The sequence below is a fragment of the Gymnodraco acuticeps genome, unplaced genomic scaffold (assembly GCF_902827175.1).
Source record: "Gymnodraco acuticeps unplaced genomic scaffold, fGymAcu1.1, whole genome shotgun sequence".
NCBI lineage: Eukaryota > Metazoa > Chordata > Actinopteri > Perciformes > Bathydraconidae > Gymnodraco > Gymnodraco acuticeps.
This window is the reverse complement of record NW_022990743.1, coordinates 474,788-496,022: the sequence shown is the minus strand read 5'-3', so window position 1 is coordinate 496,022 and position 21,235 is coordinate 474,788. Positions and strand designations below refer to the sequence as shown.

Here is a 21,235-nt window from a genome sequence, read left to right as displayed (position 1 = left end):
ACAGAGCAACATGAATTCTGGTTTAGTCTTATCTGAAAAAACAGGACACAATTTGGTATTTGGGAAAATTCAGGACAGTTCCAATTTTTGCATCTTTGATCCCCCTCAGGATATCCCTCGCCCCCAACCAAACTATCAGTGCCATTTGGAAAACATCTTAAGTTGCTATTAAGCTACAGACACGCTTTGCTTCAAGCTGTTTTTAACTAAAGATAAGCTAGCCAATCATGAAGCTAAACTGTGGATACAGGGAATTTGAGCCTCGTAAAAGATTAAACATTACAGCGTTGTTTTATTGTATTGCAATGTGTAACTCATAAAAGTACTTAAATCTAAGTATCCCATGACATTTTTTGATGAAATCTTGCATGGCAAAGTGTCATTAACATTTATTTTATAGGTCTATGTTTAACTGTACATTTATTAGAGAGCACATTGTCTGTTTTTGGTGTCCAAAAATATTAGGCAATGGTTGTTTGTGTTCCACAGGAAATTAGTGTTTAAATAAACAAAAAAGAAACCTCCTGCCGAAAACATAATTTGAAATGGAAAATTATAGGGTACTGAGTTTCTGAGGTAGGCTACACATTTTGTATCAATTCCACAACTAGGGGTTATTTAATTTGGGAACTTACAGCAATGTTTGGAGCTGTATTCGTGATGTGGGTTCCTTAATATAGTTGATGTTGAAATGTGAATTTGTGTTTGCAGTAAGAACAAAGTTAAAGGACACCTCACTAAGGATAATTTAATTTTTGTTTTGTTTTTCCCCTTATGGCAGAAGGAGTTGAGCCTGAGACACAAAACAAAAACTGACTAGAACTGAAGTCATGAAAAAACCGGCAAAAAAGTGGCAAACTTCAGGGCAAAGCGGTGAAGCTCATACGCAACTGCTCATGCGGAGAATAGAGCACAGAACTTAAACTATCTGCCGTGTATGTGGTGTTGGGGACTTCTGGAAAATCTTACAAGCAATTACCGTCCTCATCTAGCAGCTCACTGTGTGGTTTAAACAGTCTGTCCACGAAGGTCAAAGTTCAAAAGTACTAGAGAAGTGTTTATATTAACTTGTCTGTGAGGTCGGAAAATGAAGGTCTTCCACATAACTTAGATGGGTAGAATCTTAGATAGGTGAAGTTTGTGCAAGGTTACCGTTAAACTCACCATGATAGACTAACTATCGGTAAAATAATATACTAACTGACGTCAATGCAATGTTCAAAATGATGGCCTGTAAGGGGAATTAACCTCACAACAAAGGTGTGTGTATCTTAAAAATATAATGTCACATTTTACAATGGTTCTAGAGATAACGTTCATGTAGGTATTACGATATGATTTGTTGAACTGGAGTATATATTGAGGCTACAGCGTAAAGCTATCATCACATACAGTAGCAGCCACAAACCCAAATTATATTTCTTAATATTACTAAAACATGCATTTCTCACTCAAGAAACCGAATGATTGTAATCAGCTGTAGGTTGAAACGTTAACATGTCATGTTAGCTCGCTAGCTGCGCAAAGCAGAACTGTTGGGCCTTAGCTTCCTCGAGAGCTACAAACTTGTTGGCAGCCAAGACCACCTGTGTCTATAGATGATCAGTCTGTCAAGCCAAACACTCAAGACTTTTGCTGCGGCAGGGCTGAAAAAGAACCAAAAAGCAAAAACGACTGCAAAAGCTTTGTGTTTGAAAATGCAATTGTCGACTTGAGGTTCCTCAGTCATCTGCTCAGCAAACAGAACGGGACTTTGAGTCGGAGACCATCAAAGAACTATGCAAATTCATGAGACACAATTCGTACCACCCTGTGCCATCCCTGCAGACACCCAGTGGAACAATACAACAACAACAATAACGTAAATTGCCATTATCAGGATAATAGTGTTTTAAAATCATGAAATCATGATATAGAAGTGAGAAATAGAGCAATGTTATTAAAATGCAGGAATTATGGATGAAAGAACAGTCACAATGTTGTTATTTTTAGTTATTCTTTATGCAGGGGAACCTTTTGATTAATGATAACTTTTTTATATCTGATGAAAGCTGTACTTTTTAAAGCAAATTCATTACACTGTTAAAGAATAAACCATCAGACACAGGTCTACATCTTGGTTGATTCTTGATTGAGACTGGAGGATGTTCTTCTGGAAGTAACATTTCTGAAAGAAGCAGGATAGATATAGATGCATGACTATGAGTTATCCGCGGTAAAATTAGGAAACGTAACAGATATCATCTTGTCTAATACCGATGGAACATATTACCTGTTGTTCTCGACCTCATCGGCTGACTCAGGAAGTTCTTTATTCCTGGTCTCAGGGAGCAGGAAGCTGAGCGCTCCAGCGACCAGCGTAAAGCTGCTAAAGACAGCAGGGGGTATGGACCAGTGGAACACGACCAACATGTTGAGCAGTGGAGACATCACCCCTCCTATTCTTGCTGACATGGCTCCTAAAGCTGTTGCTGTTTGTCTGAAAGAGGGGTGGGAGTTATAACAGTAATGTACTTCCCAATCAAACAAACAGATCACTTGATTTCCATCAGGTTCACAAGGTCATTTACTTTATATGTACCGGGTTCTGTATCCCGGTCTTGGAAGTTTGCACAAAAAAACAAAAGGCTAAAATATAAACTTTGAACACCTACCTAACAGATGTTGGAAACAACTCTTGCAAATAAACGGAACATACAGCACCAGCCCAGATCAGAAAGAAACGAGATGCGACAGCTAAAGATGTAACAGCAATGGCATATCCTGAAAACATAAACAAAAAACTGTTAAACAAATATAAAAAGGACATTTGTACCCCATTCCTACCAAACCAGTTACCAATTAGGCTCTGTGCTTGTGCTTTTCTGGTTCCGAACTGGTTCGCCTTTTGGCCCCAGTTGTGTTACCACCGCCCAGAGCCCGACAGGTGCTGTGTCATGACATCGACGTTTACGCCGCTGATTTTGTTGGCAAAACAGCTTCGAACAACAACAATGGTGGACTGCGTCGGCTCGTTGCTCGTGTTGCTTTTAATCATCTGAGGCCAGATTAGATTCAATTAGAGTGCAGTGGTTCATTTTTTACCAATGTGGTTCAGTGGAATTTACCGACCGCTGCAGTGATACACTGCTCGTCCACCGGCGTTTAATCTGCCGTTTATTCACGGCAGCGCCTGCTTGAAAGTATACTGTCACACTAGCAACTTCCACAGAGGCATATCCCCCATCCCCATAAGTGCATGTGAATTGTCACTGTTTAGAATCATTATGGCATCATAAAAGTTTCTCTGGTATTAGATGGGTGATATTAGCATAGCAAGCAAAGCTAATCTGACGATCTTGTTGCTATCACAAGCCGTTTTCTACAGGCATTTTTCACCAGGGTATTTTTCATTATGATTTTACTTATGATAGTCTGACATGGCAACCTGTTAAGCCTGATAGCTGCTGCAATACAAATAACAACAAAACGTATGCCTGATCTTCCTAATGGAAAATAACATTGAACGTGTTACTCGCCATGAACTGTTATTGCCCAGGTTAATCTCGCCCCTGGCTGAGGTATTCGGTTTTCGGTTCTTGACTGGCAGTCGAGTGGAGCCAGCTAAGAAATATTTTTTCGGGGCCAAGAGCCAGCCCCGCTGCGGTGGAAATAGGAAGAACCAGTTCTTAATTGGGCACTAGCTCCGAACTGGCCTGGGAACGGCTTTGGTGGGAAAGGGTATGTGATACTGTCATTTGGCTATATAAACCAAATGGTTTACCTTGAGGAACAGCCAGGATAAACATGCTGGATAGTCCTCCCGTCACAAATGTTGATATGAGTGAAATTCTTCGCCCAAAAACCTCCATTAGCCACATGGAGAGTATATTAGCTGCCACTTCAAAAGCACCAAACATGAGCTGTGTCAAGAAGACGTTGAAGCCAATGTTTCTCATGTTCAAGTACAGGGAGAACAAGGTTAGGTTCAATGAAAAACTTGAAAAACAAGAAAAAAAACGAAGATGACCTGCATTATTAAACATTCATAAAACATACATACATTTTTAAACAGTTGTTTGCTTATTCAAGATTTGATATTGGTCATTTATTCTCATTGCCTTCATTGCCATTAGCCGCATTCACACCGCAGTACTTTTCCCACTTTAGTTCCGATATAGTTCCGAAATGTCGCGTTCACACCATAGAGGTTCACACCAAAAAGAGCCGGAACAAAAATGTGTTCATGAGAACCTTTTTACCCCCTTTTCCGTCAGTTTTCAGTCCCTGCTAGAGAGCAGGTACTTTCGTGGGAGAAAAAGGTTCCAATGTCTGATTGGCTGGGCGGTATGCAAACCACGCCCCGTAAAACTCCCAAAAAGTTTTGTGAAGCCGCCATTTTATTATTAGCATTAGCCCAGCGCAGAAACACAGAGAGACTAACTTATGGCAATAAAAAAGAAAACATGTGAGCGGTGGAGATGAGGAGGTGTCGGCGTTCTGGTGATTTACTCGGAAGGCTGTCCCCAACTCCGGGGACTTCCGGCCGGGGACTTCCGGCGGCAGTATACACGTGAAGTTGTTTGCGGCCTGCCAGTAAACCCAAAGCAGAAGAAGAAGAAGTGACGTCAGCGGTTTCATTTGCCTAATCCTTCCCCAGGAACTTATTCCGGTGTGAACCTATGGTGTGAACACGATCTGAACTTAGTTCATGAGAACTAAAGAGTTCTCATGAACTAAGTTCTGATGAACCTTTGTGGTAAAAGTACTGCGGTATGAACGCGCCTAATGAAGTGATGACGGATTTTTGGAGGTCGGTGCAAAAAGGAAGAATTGCAAGGTGTCCAATTACATTTTTCCATTGGATTTTTTTTTCATGGCAGAAAATAAGATCTGTGGTAAACAAATGTCCATATTACTTACACGTTTTGTTCAGCAAGATAATCTCCACATATCAACACCACTTTTATGCTTTTTGAAGCGTAATAATTCAATCGCTAGAAGTAAAAAGCTAACTTTATAAACAAACTACATCACAGTCGAAAGTCTGTGTGACACCACTGCTGGGCGCAGTCTCTTTTAGTCACTTGTAAGCAATGCCCATTACAGAACCTTTGGATATACATGAGTGAGAAATGTGCCATTGCCATCTTATGTTGCAGAACAAAAGTGAATTTCCATTAAAGGTGGGGTAGGTAATTTTGGAGAAACCATCTTGAGTGCGCTAGAATTTGAAAATACACAACCGGAAAAAATCTGCCACTTCCTTACAGAGCCCCTCCTCCAACACACGAACGCGCACATGACCAATGAGGGCACGAGATAAGTTTGTGCACAGATGAAAGGCTGACAGGCAGGTAGGCCATCCAGTTATATTAGCCGGGTCGGCTAAAATGATTGGTCGTGTTTTTTTACAGTACCACGGCTTCCACAGATGACATTTTTTAATGGATTTTTTGTCAAAGCACTTAAGATATTCATTGCTATCGGGATGTTAAGAGCATTCCATGGAATATAACAAAAAGTGTATCTCGAGCCGGTTTCTCAAACTTACCTACCCCACCTTTAAGCTTGTGTAAACCTCAGATCTGTTTTCAGGCATCTAGAACACGTTAAGAAACCATTGACATACATTCTGGGTTTCAGGACTCATTCCTGCACCACTCTATTTATATTTTAACATTATCAATACATATGCTAAACATTTCTTCTACTATGAAATTACTATAAATAAAAGGTTAGAGCCTGATACAAGTGTTCAGTATTATTAAAGAACTGTCATACACTTGAATATCTAGTATTTAGATATTTCACCTCAGATTGTATTTACTACTTAGTAAATAAATAAAATATTAAATTAAAATGTATCTTACCATCCCCATGCTATAATGAAGAAATATCTGGTCAGTTGAGGTGATCTGAAAATAGTTTTGATGCCTCCTTTGTTTACCGGCGCTTTTATTGCAATCTGTGGCAGAAATATTATTTATGCAACTGTGTTACCTACACACAAGCAGTATACATTTAAATATCAGCTAATTTCACTGAAAACAGGTCTGCTAAAAGCTTTACCACAAATTAGCAATAGGTATTTCGGTATTATCCGTTTGTTATAAGAAAAAGATTATGACTTTCAAAGACACATTTATAATAATAATAAAAAATAGAAACAACATTTCATTTACTGGCAAAGAAAACATGAATAAACAATGAACTATCAAAAGATAGATGTCTATGTGTGAAAAACATGCAAGTTGCAGTAACACAACTTTATAGACGTGAAACTTAAAATGAAGGTTGACTTTGATGATTGGCATGGTAACACTTGCATGCATGGATTCAGTGTGTAGAAATGTTTTCTTATATATATATATATATATATATATATATATATAAACGTCATTTAAGGGTTATGTCTTGTGAGGCCCCTGGTACTTGTTCAAAGTGTCGATGCATTAAGGCGCAATTGAATGTGTGGTGTATGTGATGTTCACTGAATTTGACATGAATATTATTGCATTAGAATTGCAACCTCTATTTTTTATTTTCAATACCTTTTCCAACAGAGAGTCTGAAACAGTGCGTTTGTTGATGGCTGCTGCCTTGATAATCAGCTGTTTAGCCTCCTCTGTCCTTCCTCTGCTTAACAACCACCTGGCTGACTCCGGTATAAACCTCAAAGAAACAAGGAAAATGCCAGTTCAAATAGTGTACATCGTATACGAATAAAACAATGAAAGGTTATACAAAGGGTAAATGCTCACCATATGTAGATAACAACTACTGCATAGTTAGCTGCTGTGATAAGTTGAGCAAGTCTCCAGTGACGTATGGCGTAGATTACACCAGCCAGGACGCACTGTCCCATTGCAGCAAAAAGCTGAGGCACACATGCTCCCCATGATCTTTTCAATGCCCCAATCCACTCAGTTGCTGCAAAATAGAAATAATTGTTGTATATTGCAGCAGTCAAATATTTGGAGTGTTTTGAATACTTAGAACTTTAACTATATACCCATAGTTCCTGTTACTGTTGTTAACATTAGTATGATTTGGCTGAAAACACTACCTAGACTATCATTCAAATGGGAACCCTTTAAATATGCAGTTGATGGCCAAGTTAATTTGAAGCTGAGTAAACAACTGAGCGAAAAGCTACACTTTATCCTGTAGGTTAAAAGTCAGCTTCCATAATCTTTCGTTTGGAAAAAAAGTGACAGTATTGTCCTTGTGTGTTGCAGTGTTGGTTACAAATAACTCATTTTTTACATACACTTTCACCCCCAAAATGTAGGTAATCTACATAGTCAATGGTGTCCTCACTGGCTTTGTTTACTAATGCTTTGTTCATGCTTTAAGTGGTGGGCTGCTTAGCCGGACATGCTAACGCTAATAGCGTCACAGCAGACCAACCCTATTAAATCCTGTCACTTTTGTGTTTGAAGGTAGGATTATGTTATATTTCGGTAATATACCTAAGATTTATAAACAGTTAGGGTCCTTATTCTAATTATGTATGAACTCAGTATACATACACAGTACAACACAGTTGATTCGATATCCTCCACTTCCTGCTCCAACAAAGAACTGGCACACTAAATACAAGTAAACATTGGGACAAAGTGCTGCTGCTCCAACAAAGATGAACAACATAACTGCTGAAATTTGAGTTGATCGTTTGCGACCAAACCTGCAAGAGAAAAAGATGAAGACAATTCAACTTTATGGCTAGACAGTAGACCCTGTTACTGAACAGTGAATAATTGCCATTTGCAGCATCAATGCATAAAAGGACTTAGCATTAAGATGATCACAGTTTGATAATTATTCTTCATATCATAGACCATAAACTCATTTTTTTATCTGTATGATATGAAATACTCACGATTCAGCAAAAGGTCCAAATATGAGGGAACCAAAAACAACGCCAACCATGAACATTGCTTGTATCAATTCCATCAAGTTAGCTCTGTCACAAACTAGATCAAACTGTTAAAAATAAATACATAAATGTTTCAATTAAATAACTCATGAAGTTAATTTGTTAATTTAATATCATAATTCTGCTTGAATACACTACTATAAGCTACTTACATCAGTAACTATGGTGGCTTCGTACAGCATGTTGGAGTACACCCATCCATTCTGGCACCCTCTGGTCTCATTGAGTCCGTACTCCCTGATGGAACCAATGGACCAGTTCACAGGGACAAACATCTGACACTTGCTGAAGGTCCCGTCATCCTCTCGGGGCAGAGTCAGGTTCAGCTGCTCATCTGTGGTCAGGTTAGAGTCTGCCCGAAGGATCCAGTCTGTGTTACAGTGTCTATCTGGATCTGACTCAATAAATACAAAGCTTGCCATGACAAAAGACTGCAGGAAATTTGGAAGGCAAAGTGCAATCAAAGTGATCTGCTGGAATAAACCAAATTCTCCAATGTTCTTCAGGATCTCTCCAAAATCGACCATGTTGATGACTGTTAGGTAGTTCTCAGGGTGTGACTGCAGGGAAGCTCCTCTTAATAAGAGATGAGTGTCTTTGTGTTGGTTCAAAAGTACTGCACCACAAGTTTGTAAAAACATCCATTAATGTTTAACTGGCCATATAACATTTACGACCACGGCAAGGCAAGTTTATTTATATAGCACCTTTCAACACAAGGCAATTCAAAGTGCTTTACAAAAATGAAAGATATTAAGAAAATGGCATTTAAAATCAGTCATTAAAAAGCAAAGATAATAAAATAAACATTAAAAGCAAAAATAGATGAATAAAAGCTACAGTGCAGTGTAAGATGTGAATAGTTGAATTAAAAGCAGCGGCAAAACGAAAAGTCTTCAGCCTGGATTTAAAAGTAGTAAGAGTTGCAGCGGACCTGCAGGTTTCTGGGAGTTTGTTCAAGATATTTGGAGCATAATAACTGAACGCTGCTTCTCCATGTTTAGTTCTGACTCTGGGGACAGAAAGCTGACCAGTCCCAGAAGACCTGAGAGTTCTGAATGGTTCATCATTTAACAGCAGATCAGAAAAATATTTTGGGCCTAAACCATTCAATGTTTTATAAAACAGCAGCAGTATTTTGAAATCAATTATTCCACACACAGGAAGCCAGTGTAAAGACTTCAGAACAGGACTGATGTGATCCACTTTCTTAGTGTTATTGAGGACTCGAGCAGCGGCGTTCTGAATCAGCTGCAGCTTTCTAATGGATTTTTTTAGTGAGACCTGTGAAGACACCATTGCAGTAGTCCAGTCTACTGAAGATAAAAGCATGGACACATTTTTCCAAATCCTGCTGTGACATTAGTCTTTTAATCCTAGATATATTCTTTAGGTGATAGGCTGATTTAGTAACTGTTTTAATGTAACTGTTGAAACTCAGGTCAGAGTCCATGACTACACCTAGATTTCTTATCTGTTGTTTTGAACATTGCAGACTGAAGCTCAGCGCTAACTTTTATACGTTCTGCCTTGGCTCCAAAAACCATTACCTCAGTTTTAACTTTGTTTAATTGGAGAAAGTTCTGACACATCCAGTCATTGATTTGTTCAATGCACTTACTCAGTGTTTGAATTGGAGCATAGTCTCCTGGTGAAATGGTTACGTACATTTGTGTGTCATCTGCATAGCTATGGTAACTTATTTTGTTGTTTTTCATTATCTGAGCCAGTGGTAGCATGTAGATGTTAAAGAGAAGAGGCCCCAAGATGGAGCCTTGAGGAACCCCACATGTCATATTTGTCAACTCAGATGTGTATTTACCTATAGAAACAAAGTTGTTTATGTCCTTTAAGTAGGATTCAAACCAATTTAGAACTGTTTCCAAAGTATTATTTAACAACTCTTTTTATTGGGTTCTTTTATTTGGGGTTAAGTACATTGTCAGCATAAGTGAGAAAATAATTTAACTTCTGTTAGACAGCTTTCATAGGCTACTGAATAAATATTTACTGTGAATGTATGCAAAAATGTATGGCATATATGTCTAACAGAAGTTAAATCCACTTCTCACTTTTTCTGACAATTTACTTAAACCCAAATAAAATAACCCAATGAAAAGAGTTGTTAAATAATAGTGAAGTCACGTTGTAATAACAATAACTCATCCCTCTCGAGTTTTCTTTTTGAGCTTTGCCAAAAGCCACTGTGTCAAGTGTCCTTCTTGGGTTGCCGTACGGAGTTGTCCAATATGGCGGACCATCATGCGCACTGCAGATCGGGCAGAGCTGCAGATCTGGTAGTGACAACTACTCCTACCACCACAAAGCCCTGCAGCATCAAGAGATGAACAAGAGTCCCCTCTCTCAGCTGGTCCTGACACTCTGTTCACAAACCGGTTCAAACTGTGATCAGGACCAGGCTGAGCCCACATCTATTAGAGTCAACCAAATTATAACAAAACACATGAAAAACTACCTCACTTATTGGAACACTAAATCCCAAACACAAAGTAAAATGCAATGCTATCTGGCCCTAAAAAGACAGTACACTGTGGCAACCTACCTGAGCACAGTCACTGATGTTAAACACAGGAAGTTGTTGACAAAGTACAGACTGAGTGCTCACAGCCTGGCCATAGAAACAGGCAGGTACAAGAAAACATGGCTGCCAAAAGAGGAGCGATCATGCCAACAGTGTGGAGGAACTGCTGTGGAGACAGAGCAGCACTTCCTCACACAATGCCCAACTTTTGAACCTGTATGGAAACAATTCTTCCCAAAACTCAAACATAAGCATCCTGAAATATTTAAAAATGAAAAACTAAAAATACTTCTGGGGGAATATAAAGAGAGCTGCATTGTTGCAGGACAGTTTGTCTCTGCCTGCCACAGTCTGAGGGAACCAGAATGAGCAGATACACCAGGTATCACATCTTATGTATATATTTCATATTCTATTTTGTACTCATGTATTATATGAATGAAATTAATCTGTATTCCTTGTAAAAAAAAAACATGTTCTTTGCCGTTTGTTTATAACTGTTCATTTGTTTATTTGTATGTATTTTTGTATAGATGTTACAACTATACATAGCTTTGGCAATACTGTATGTAAATATGGTCATGCTAATAAAGCTTTTGAATTGAATTGAATTGACAACTGTTACACCCAGGAGCGAAAAGTTAGGACGATTCTAAGGGCCTGTGACTAACAGGGGCCACAAACATTTTTAGAACATTAAGAATTTTTTTTGAAGTAACCTTTCATCAATCATCAACAATTAACATTAATATAACGTTAAATTGATAATGTAATCACTAAACTTACGATTCATTTCACATTTTTTCTTCCAAAAGTTAATTATCCAAAGCCTCTGTACATGTAATGGTTTGGTCCTGCCTCCAAACGCTGCACCGCACTTTCTGGCAAAGAGTGAGAGCATGTGAGGAGGGATGCTAGTACTTACGTGTGTACGATGTCTCAACGACTAACAAAGTCAGGCTTTCAAAAAAGAAAAGAAAGGAGAGAAAGACAAGAGAGAGGGACTAAAGGGCGACAGTATGTCACCCAGTTTTTCAAAAGAAAAGGTGGGTGTGGTCCATGAGTGGTGGAAATAGTCTGTTAGCTAAATAGTCCATTGTAAATAATAATTGTAATGTTTTGCTGACATTAAGTACTGTTAATATCTTCACAGAAAATGCTGAGGTTTTTCATTTCACTCCTCTTTTAGCTGACATTTAATAAATGCAGGTACATTTTTAGCAACTATTCATACTAAACCAGTTGTCCCTCCCCCTGGTGCCAGGACCAACAGATCCATCTCTAGGCTCAGCAGCCCTTTCCCCCCATAATGCTTTGCAGTATTGCCATGCTGTCCATTGAAAGCCAGTTGGCTAGAAAGCTGGACTTCAAGGACTTGATCAGGGACTTTGCCTGTAAGAAGGCTAGGCGCTGGGCTCTTGGTGAGTAAGGCTGAGCAAGGGCTCGTAATAACTGTTAAAGGGCAAGGCTATGGTAATGATATTGGATCACTACACACTAGATGCATGATGAGAAAAAGACTGAGAACAGGTAATAGGCTCTGATTTAGCACCACCATCAGGCCTTTTCACTTCCATTTCCGTTTTGTTGTCCATTTACACTTTAATACCCTCTTATTTTGTAGTTGGTATGTATATTTAATAAAATAATCTGCTGCTTATGTTGTTTTTTTTTGTTATAGCATTTTATAAATGATAATATTGGTGTTAATGTTCACTTTATTTTAATTTAAGAGGTTATGTATATTTAAGTTATATTTATTTTGATGTTTGAATGTTCCATTCAAAAATTAAAAAGGCATGTACACCATAAAAGATGACTATTGAGGTCTATTGTCAGGAATGTTAGTGTTATATAAAATAGTGAATTCTACTGCAGCAGAATGTTGCATGTCTGCACAGTGTTATATTTTCACCGCTCAGTGTCAGTAAATATTGTGCAGTTAGTATTGGACTACAAGATAGATGCAAGCCTGTACAGGTAGAGTTATTTAAAGCATAAATGAGAGGGTTGGGTTCTGGAGGTGTGGTTACAGCAATTGTGCTTGGTTGGCGTTGCATGGGCCTGGTGGTGGGGCCCAATGTGATATATTTTCATGGGGCCCAAAATCCCTGGCGGCGCCCCTGGTTACACCCCTAGTGACCTACGTATATTGTAATCTAAACGTTTTTGAAGTAGGCTACACATTATACAATCCATTCAATTCCAGTCCATCCTTGTAATAAATTCAACTTTTATGAGCCTTAAAAGGTTTGCTTGTTGCTACGGTTTTTATCTTGACTGCCTAAACTTGAATTTTATTCTACTACCATAAATGTACGGCAGATTCTGGAGGTTCACCTTTTTTATCCACAGCCATGGGTTATGGGTAAGAGAAAAAGTAGATTTATCCTTAGCACCTATATGGTTGTACAAACTATTTATAAGCTATGAAGATGCTTGTGGGTCACCATTTCTAAGTGCTTGGTTTAACTTGTTAATGTAAAGTTTTGTTGAGCTTATTTTGAGCAGGTAACAGGGAACATTACTCTGCAATATCAGTTCCCAAATCATCCAATAACCTTTAAAAGAAAATCTGTTTTCAACCCATAATAAATTCATACATAATAAATGTGTCACAATCTTATGATGGACCCAAATGCAGCACTCGAGAAACCAAGGAGTATTGGTAATATACTTTATTGGTAATAATACCAGAGCAGAGGGATACCAGCAGAACAGGAACAGCCGGATGATGTGCAGGCAAACGAACCAGAACCAGCAGGCAGAAGGTGAGTCAGGGCCGGGCAGAGGGTCAGGGAGCAGGCAAGGCAGGATAGTCCAAGGACAGGCAGGATCAGGGAACAGGCAGAGCAGGCAGGTCAGGGACAGGCAGGGTCGGAACCGGGTAGGCAATCTGGTAACAAACGCCTGAAAGACTAGCATGAAGGCAAAGTACGATCTGGCAACGGGTGTGTTTAAATACTAATAATAATAATAATAATATATTTTATTTATAAGCGCACTTTTCATTTGCGTAAACAAAACTCAAAGTGCTACAAAATTAAAAATTAAAAAGGGTGAAACAAAACAACAAAAACAATAAAAAACAATAAAAAAAACAATTTTAAAACAATTAAAACAACATAATAAAAGCTGTGACATTCATGCCGGCATGGCATAATGTGGGGGATTTAAAAATCTAGTTAAAGGCTATTCTAAAAAGATGCGTTTTTAGGCCTTTTTTGAACGCCTCCACAGTCTGTGGTGTCCTCAGCTGGTTTGGGAGGGCATTCCACAGTCTCGGAGCAGCGGAGCAGAAGGCTCGGTCTCCCATGGTCTTCAGTTTTGTCCTTGGTGGGATGAGGAGGTTTGCCTTTACTGAACGTAGGTTCCTCGTGGAGGTTTGTGGGGTGAGCAATTCCTTGATGTAGGAGGGAGCATTTCCATATATGCACTGATGAGTGAAGAGGGTGATTTTGTAGTCAATCCTGAGTGAGACCGGGAGCCAGTGCAGTGATTTGAGGATGGGTGTGATGTGTTCGTACTTCCGCACTCTCATCAGGATCCTAGCAGCTGTGTTTTGGATGTATTGCAGCTTCTGGATGTTCTTGCTAGGAATCCCAATGAGAAGTGCGTTACAGTAGTCCAGCCTGGAGGAGACAAAGGCGTGGACAAGCTTTTCAGCATCTGGCAGACTGAGTGTGGGGCGGAGTTTCGCAATATTTCTAAGGTGGTAGAAAGAGGTCTTGCATATTTGCTTGATGTGGGCCTCAAAGGTCAGGTGAGGATCCATTTTAACTCCCAGATTGGTAACCGTTGGTGAGAGTGGAATGTTCTAACCGGAGAAGGTGATGCTGGTGATGGCGGATGAACGGAACTGATGTGGAGTGCCAATAAGAATGGCTTCAGTCTTGGAGCTGTTTAGCTGGAGAAAGTTGTGCTTCATCCACACCTTTATCTCCTCCAGGCATGTGGTTATTGTGGATGATGGCAGAGGTGCAGAGGGGGTTGGGTTTGCTCTGATGTAGAGCTGTGTGTCATCAGCATAGCAATGGAAAGATATTCCATGCCGGCTGATGACATGACCAAGGGGGGATATGTATATGGTGAAAAGGGTGGGGCCAAGGACTGATCCTTGGGGGACACCGCAAGTCACAGAGTGAGTTCTTGATTTAGCCGCTCCCAAGGTGACGTGCTCAGTCCTCCCGGTGAGATAGACTTAATCTTAATGGGTGCAGAAGAGAAAGAGAGTGAGCAAAAACGTGTGTGTGGTTAACAGGTGAGACAGGTGAATGGAAAACTACTGGTGAATAATGGAGCAGACTGTGACAAAATGTATGAATTTAGAATATTCAGAAAAATATACAGGTTCAGGAACGCACATAATATCGAATAAACTGAGCTCAATTCAGACCGAAATGTTTCAACCAAACGAACCCACCTTTAAAAAAAAAAATGCAATGCTATGCAATTATGATAATAGACATCATGCTGTTTGCAAAACATTTGTTCGGAAACAATAATAGGATTTTATAGGATATATTTGTCCTTCAATTTACAGTATGTTGCGCATGCTTTAGGGGCCACTAAGTCAGTAACAATTGCTCTATAACAGAATTCTTTTGATGTCAGCCTTGACCAAATTATTATAGTACTACCTGGTACGTTGTTAAAGTTTACTAATATGCAAGGAACAGGCCCTCCCATTTGACATTCCTGCCCTCCCCCAATAAACACGTTTTTTAAAATTATTTATAACATTTAAAAAAATATTTATTTTTTATTATAAATAAACTGTGAACTTTTATGCTACGATGTATTTGATGTCAGATAGTAAAAAAAAAAAAAAATCGCAGGCTACGTCAAATAAATGCATGTGTCTGTTGTGACACACTCTGCCGTCTATTCTGGATTTGTTTATTGTGCATTCTGTAGACTCCCATTTCTGTTTGAATTACAAAATGGACATCAGAAATTGGCTTAAAAGGTCTAAGGATTTATTAAAACGAAATAGCGATTAAAAAAACTGCAGCTGCTGGCTGCTGTGTGCTGCCTGCCGTTGCAGCAGCACGCCTTAATGTCACAAGCTTGACCTCGGCAAACCCCGGGGCTGAGTTAGCGAGCCCAAGCCTTGACTCATCAAGGCGGCCGCCACCAACGCTGTCCTCCGAGGCACAGCTCCTTGTGCCCCTATCATCACCACCTGCGTTGCCACACCCTGTACCACACCCGCCAGCATCCTCCTCCTCCGTGCCGGTGCCTCCACTACAGACGCTACCTTGCAGCACATCAACAGGTACTATTGGGCCAGCAACCGCTCAAAGACCAACAGCCCCAGATGATCTTGGGGTTAATAAACCCAAGCAGGTGAAGCTGGATCGTTATCCAGGGAGATTGTTTTCAGGAAAGAAGCGCACTTTTGCCACTGCATGGTACAACAACAGACCATGGCTTGAAGATTCGTTAAAAGCAGACGCAGCCTTTTGTTTCCCCTGTAGACAGTTTAAAGTAAATACGTCTTCATCTGATGTGGCTTTTACTGTCAAAGGTTTTTGCGACTGGAAACACCCATTACAGACTGATAAAGGACTGCTAAGACATGCCGCATCAAAAGAACACATTTCATGTGAGAGTTTGCGGAGAGAGAGACAGATACGCTAGGAAACAAATAAATAAATTAGTACTTTGGTGCAGATCAGCTGCACGGAGCCGTTATTACGTGTCAGCTGTTGTTGATATTATAGCTTTTTTAGCTGTCAACCAACTCCCTCTCAGAGGTGACCACGATTCACTCCACAGCATGTCCGAGTCAGGCAGTGGCATTGCTCTTCCTATCGCTGTTTGAGTATACGCTGCAGTACAAAGATGCAGAGTTGGCCAAAATAATGGAAAGCATTCCCCACACAGCAACGTACACCTCTCACGACATGCACAATGCCATAATAGAACTAACAGCAGTTAATCGTCTCCGTCTCTACTATTTCTCTCCGAGTGCAACGATGAGGAAGCTGCCATCCTTAACCAGTGTGCCTTGCTCGTGATTTACCAGTGTTTGTGCTGCCACGCACAAAATGTTTCAAAAGGGGTTTCTATGTTGCCCTTTATTTGTGTATGTATTTGCGATAAGTGTGCGTCTTTACGCAATGCCGTTGGCCTTGCTGTTAGATATTATATATATTGTGCCGCAGGCCCGCAGCACATGACGGTTTTGTGTGCCCTCCCATTTATGGTTATTTCTGTCTCAGGATCTGCATGTCTCTGCAGAGTATCAACACTTTACAAGAACAGTATTGGCTTTTTTGCCAGATTATAGTTTAATTAGACCTTTATTTTCCACATCCTCCAGATATAACCTTGGTTTAACCCAGAGTCTTGCACCGGGGGGACTAGCCGCAGATACTAAAAGATGAAAATCTGCTCTGTTGCAAGTTATTTTTGTAACCAAAATGTCTTCTACAATTTCAGAGGTTCCACGAACCCCTCGATGTGGGCTGTCACGGACGCTAGTTAGCGGCTGAGCAACTTGAAGTTTCTTTCCCCAAATAAGTATCCCAGCCAATGCAACTCGAACATGTGTAAAACAGTGAAATGGGATGTTCTAAAGCAACCAAGGAGAGACTGCCAAGGGGCAGAAATGATCTTGATTGAGAAACGAAGCTGTTCTTCTGGAGGTAACATTTCTGAAAGACACAGAACAGAAATACATGACTAAGGGTTTTTCCACAATAAAATAAGGAAATGTAAGAGTTATACATTTTCTTAATACTGAATCTTAGTTGCTGTCGTCACCTGTTACTCTCAGCCTTATCTGCTGACTCAGGAAGATCCTGGTCTCAGGGAGCAGGAAGCCGAGTGCCCCATCGACCAGTGAAACGCTGCTGAAGATAGGGGGTATGACCAGTGTTACACGATCATCATGTTCCTGCTTTTCCTGACATGGCTTCTAAAGCTGAAGCTGTTTGTCTGAAAGGGGGTGCATTAAAACAGCTATAACCCTGGTCTGGAAAGTTTGCACAAGAAGCTCACTGTGTAATAGATGTTGGAACAACCCCTGGAAATAGAAGAACTGTTTAACAAAGACAAACAGGACATGAACTTGATACTGTCATTTGGCTATCCAAACCATATGGTTTACCTTGAGGAACCGCTAGGAACATTATGACTAGATATTCCTCCAATCACAAATGTTGATATGCATTAACTTCTTCCCCCAAAAACCTCCATTAGCCACATGGAGAGTAAAGTATAGCTGCCACTTCAAAAGCACCAAACATGAGCTGTGTCAAGAAGACGTTGAAGCCAAAGTTTCCCATCTTGAAGTACAGGGAATAGATTGTTAGGTTCAATGAAAAACTTAAAAACAAGAAGAAAACAGAAGTTGACTTAAAATAATAGTTTATATTTGAACACTAGTGTAACCTATTTAATTACAAATATTACTTATATTGTCAACCTCAGTACAGTTACCTGAGGGGACGTGGACAACATTTAAAAATAAAATGATCTTGTGTGCAGGAGAAACTTGTATGTCCCCTTAAGGGCTCCGTAGGTTAGTATTTCATGAAAAAAATAAAGACAAAAAAAAGGGTTAGTATCTCGCGCACGAGATGACTGACTTTTTTTTTCTTCAAGTCCCTTTAGGGGCTCCGTACAAACAGGCAAGTTGCAGTCACAAACTTTACAAAGTAGTTGAGAACAATAAAAGTGGTCTTTGAAGATGGACGTGGTAACACTTGCATGTTATGGATTCACATTGTATACGATATACATTTATAACACTAGTGATGGTCTGCTTCTAGTTTTCCACTGCACTTAGTTACAATATTTATGAGCTATTTCAAGAATAGGTTTGTGAGGCCCCTGATACTCAGAGGGTCTATGCAGCGTTAACGTCAGCTAGCGATATGTGAGATATTCACAGAATTGGACAAAAAGGGCAATGTATTAGAATTGCAAACTCTACTTTTAAATTCAATACCTTTTCCAACAGAGAGTCTGAAACTGTGCGTTTGTTGATGGCTGCTGCCTTGACAATCAGCTGTTTAGCCTCTTCTGACCTTCCTCTGCTTAACAACCACCTGGCTGACTCCGGTATAAACCTCAAAGAAACAAGGAAAATGCCAGTTCAAATAGTGTACATCGTATTCAAATAAAACAATAACAAGTCATAAAAAAGGGTAAATGCTCACCATATGTAGATAACAACTACTGCAAACTCAGCTGCTGTGAAGTTGAGCCAATCTCCAGTGACGTATGGCGTAGATTACACCAGCCAGGACGCACTGTCTAGTAGTAAAAAGCTGTGACACATGTGACATGCTCCCCATGACCTTTTGGATCCCCTGATCCACTCAGTTGGAACTCACTACAAATTGGTTGCACATGGCATTTAAACAGTCACTCATTGAACACAACAGCTATAAAAGATTTGAAGTCCTAATGTTTAGAACATTAACACGTATATAATAATAGTTTCCGTTACAGTAGCTAACATTAGCATGACTTGTCTGAAAACACATTCTCCAACAAATTCATTTTAAAATGCGGACACTTTAAAAAAAAAAGCATTTAAAAATATGCACTGGATGAGCAGCACCAACACCTGCTCTGCTGGATTTTGAAGCCCCTCTTCAGTTTTTCACCTGCAGGGCCCAGAGTGAAATGCTTTTGTGAGCACAAACTAGAGGGGAACAGTAAGCACCAGTGTGATTTTGGTGAAGTTGTGACTATCCTGGACAAAGATATACAGTAGGGGGGGTTCCAAATCCGGCAGGAGAAATACCTGCTCTGAACATGTTATGTAGAGAACAGTGCAGATCTTCCCTATTGACACCAGGATTAACCTAGTCTAAAATAAGGAACATTAATAGTGTGATAGAAAATGAAATGTAATGTAATAGAGGCACAGATATAAGATCAATAATACACTTTATTTTAGGGCACCTTTCAAAGCATTCAATGTCACCTTAAAATACAATTAAAAAAAATAGGAGTGGCATTACAATGAAAACATGTGTTGAGTAGGAATATATAAAAATGATATTCAAAAGAGCAATTCAAGTGAGTGAAGCCAGTTTGAACACATTATCTTGTAGGCTTGATTGAAAATAACACAGTGTCTGTCTGACATGATCATGTGATATCATTACGGTTATATCATTGCTTACTATTCGTGGTTATCAGACACTTAAGAAATAGGACTATTGACAAATCACATATTATCCCGTCATTGTCTGTTCTGTAGGAAGGAGGAATATATAACAGAGTGGGACTATACACTCAAAAACGTAAGTGTATTCCAATACGAAGATTGTGACAGATCTGAGAAACGTGTCCTTAAAACGAGCCTCCTCGCAATTGTATGCACATCATTTATTCAGCCGTTTGCTGTTTAATCTGATATATCACTCAAAAGAGAGAAAAAAGCTTTGAAAAGGGTGAAAAAACGGCAAAAGCTCAATACAGGCGATTACGTCACTTTACGTCCCCGCGAACAGGGCTTCAATCCACGGCAGGGCTTCAACCTACGGCATAACACCGGTCTGCATTTCCTGATGAGAAAACCACCCGATGCTTTTTGTAGTTGTAGTACACCAACATGGATTAAACGTGTGGTTTTTTCACCACAATGTTGGGGAAATGAATGGATAAAATGCACGGATTATTATTATTATTATTCCCACTCCGATCGGGACACCAGGGGGGTATAGGCCTACTACGAAGCAGGATTTTCGCTTAGCCGGCTAAATTCAGGGGAAACTCCGGCTTTCCGGTCCTACGAAGCTGGTTCTCTTTTTAGCAGGCTAGATCTCCATGGTAACTTATGCTTAGCGGCTAACCTGGTCGGGACCAGGTTAGGTTGCAGGCTAAGAGCTCAACTCAGTGAAAGCACCGCCTGCTGACCAATCAGAGCTCAGTGTGCGGAGTTTAAAGCGATCAAGTCATATTACAGGACAAAGGAAATACAGAAAAACTGCCATTGCAGGAAAGACGGCCGGCAAAAATCACCGACTGTGTGAACGTGAACATTAATAGAATATCACCTCCCATCTTCAGAGCAATCTGACTATTATAACATTAGCGTTAAGAAAGCTTACTTAAATATCTGCCACAACATAAGTACACTGAGTGCAGACGATGTGTCCCATTATCATTCATATCACATCATATCACATCATAATGTTGTATCATATGTCTCCTTATCTGAGTCAGCTGAGCCGTATCTGGCCGTGCAACACTCACAGTGTCACATACTGCATGTATAAGTATTATTTTAAGCAACACATTAAGTTGACGAAACACTCGAGACAAATGTAATTAAAGTCAGATCGTGTTTTAGACGGGGCCGTGATATCATAAACCTGTTAATGTACGCATTCAAACACTTTTTCTTTTGCCAGCTGTATTCACCTTGCAGGTGCAGACTATGTGGCTTTGATCCTGGATAAAGTGTTTAAGACATGGATGTTTAAAGTTTAACTTCTTCATATTTGACTAGTATTAAAGTTCACTTTTCATTCAGGAAGTATGATTTTGCGCTGTCAGTGCGCTTCTCCATGTTTGTGATTGGTCGAATGCTCCAAATACCACCCCTTTAATGTGAACGCGCACCTAACTAGATAGGACACAGCTGGCTTGAGCGATCCACTTGATAACCAGCGTCGTAGTACAGTTTAGCGAGAGCGCGTATGTTTTGGATTAGGCCAACCGGCTAACTCAAACATATCCAGGTTAGGTTGAACCAGTTTCGTAGTATAGGCCCCAGGTCCACCGTTTACCCGCAGCGAGGC

General features: G+C 39.9%; 1 protein-coding gene across 1 annotated transcript; it reads right to left on the bottom strand.

Annotated features, from left to right (window-relative positions):
- Nucleotides 1–2,109: 2,109 nt before the first annotated feature.
- Nucleotides 2,110–8,448, bottom strand: slc22a13a (solute carrier family 22 member 13a). The gene is made up of 10 exons (XM_034232105.1): nucleotides 8,074–8,448; nucleotides 7,865–7,968; nucleotides 7,515–7,669; nucleotides 6,744–6,912; nucleotides 6,474–6,654; nucleotides 5,853–5,947; nucleotides 3,764–3,978; nucleotides 2,655–2,763; nucleotides 2,273–2,479; nucleotides 2,110–2,167 (listed from the first exon to the last, which is right to left on the bottom strand). Exons 1-10 carry the CDS (start codon nucleotides 8,446–8,448, stop codon nucleotides 2,110–2,112), a joined length of 1,668 nt encoding a protein of 555 aa, XP_034087996.1.
- Nucleotides 8,449–21,235: the final 12,787 nt, after the last annotated feature.

Excerpts from the sequence above, each read along its gene's own strand:
- slc22a13a (XM_034232105.1), bottom strand. The coding sequence starts at position 8,448 with ATGGTCGATTTTGGAGAGATCCTGAAGAACATTGGAGAATTTGGTTTA. Across the intron at positions 3,979-5,852 it reads TTCATTATAGCATGGGGATG|TTTTTCATTGAACCTAACCT; the intron begins GTAAGATACATT and ends TTGTTTTTCAAG. Across the intron at positions 2,764-3,763 it reads TATCCTGGCTGTTCCTCAAG|GATATGCCATTGCTGTTACA; the intron begins GTAAACCATTTG and ends TTATGTTTTCAG.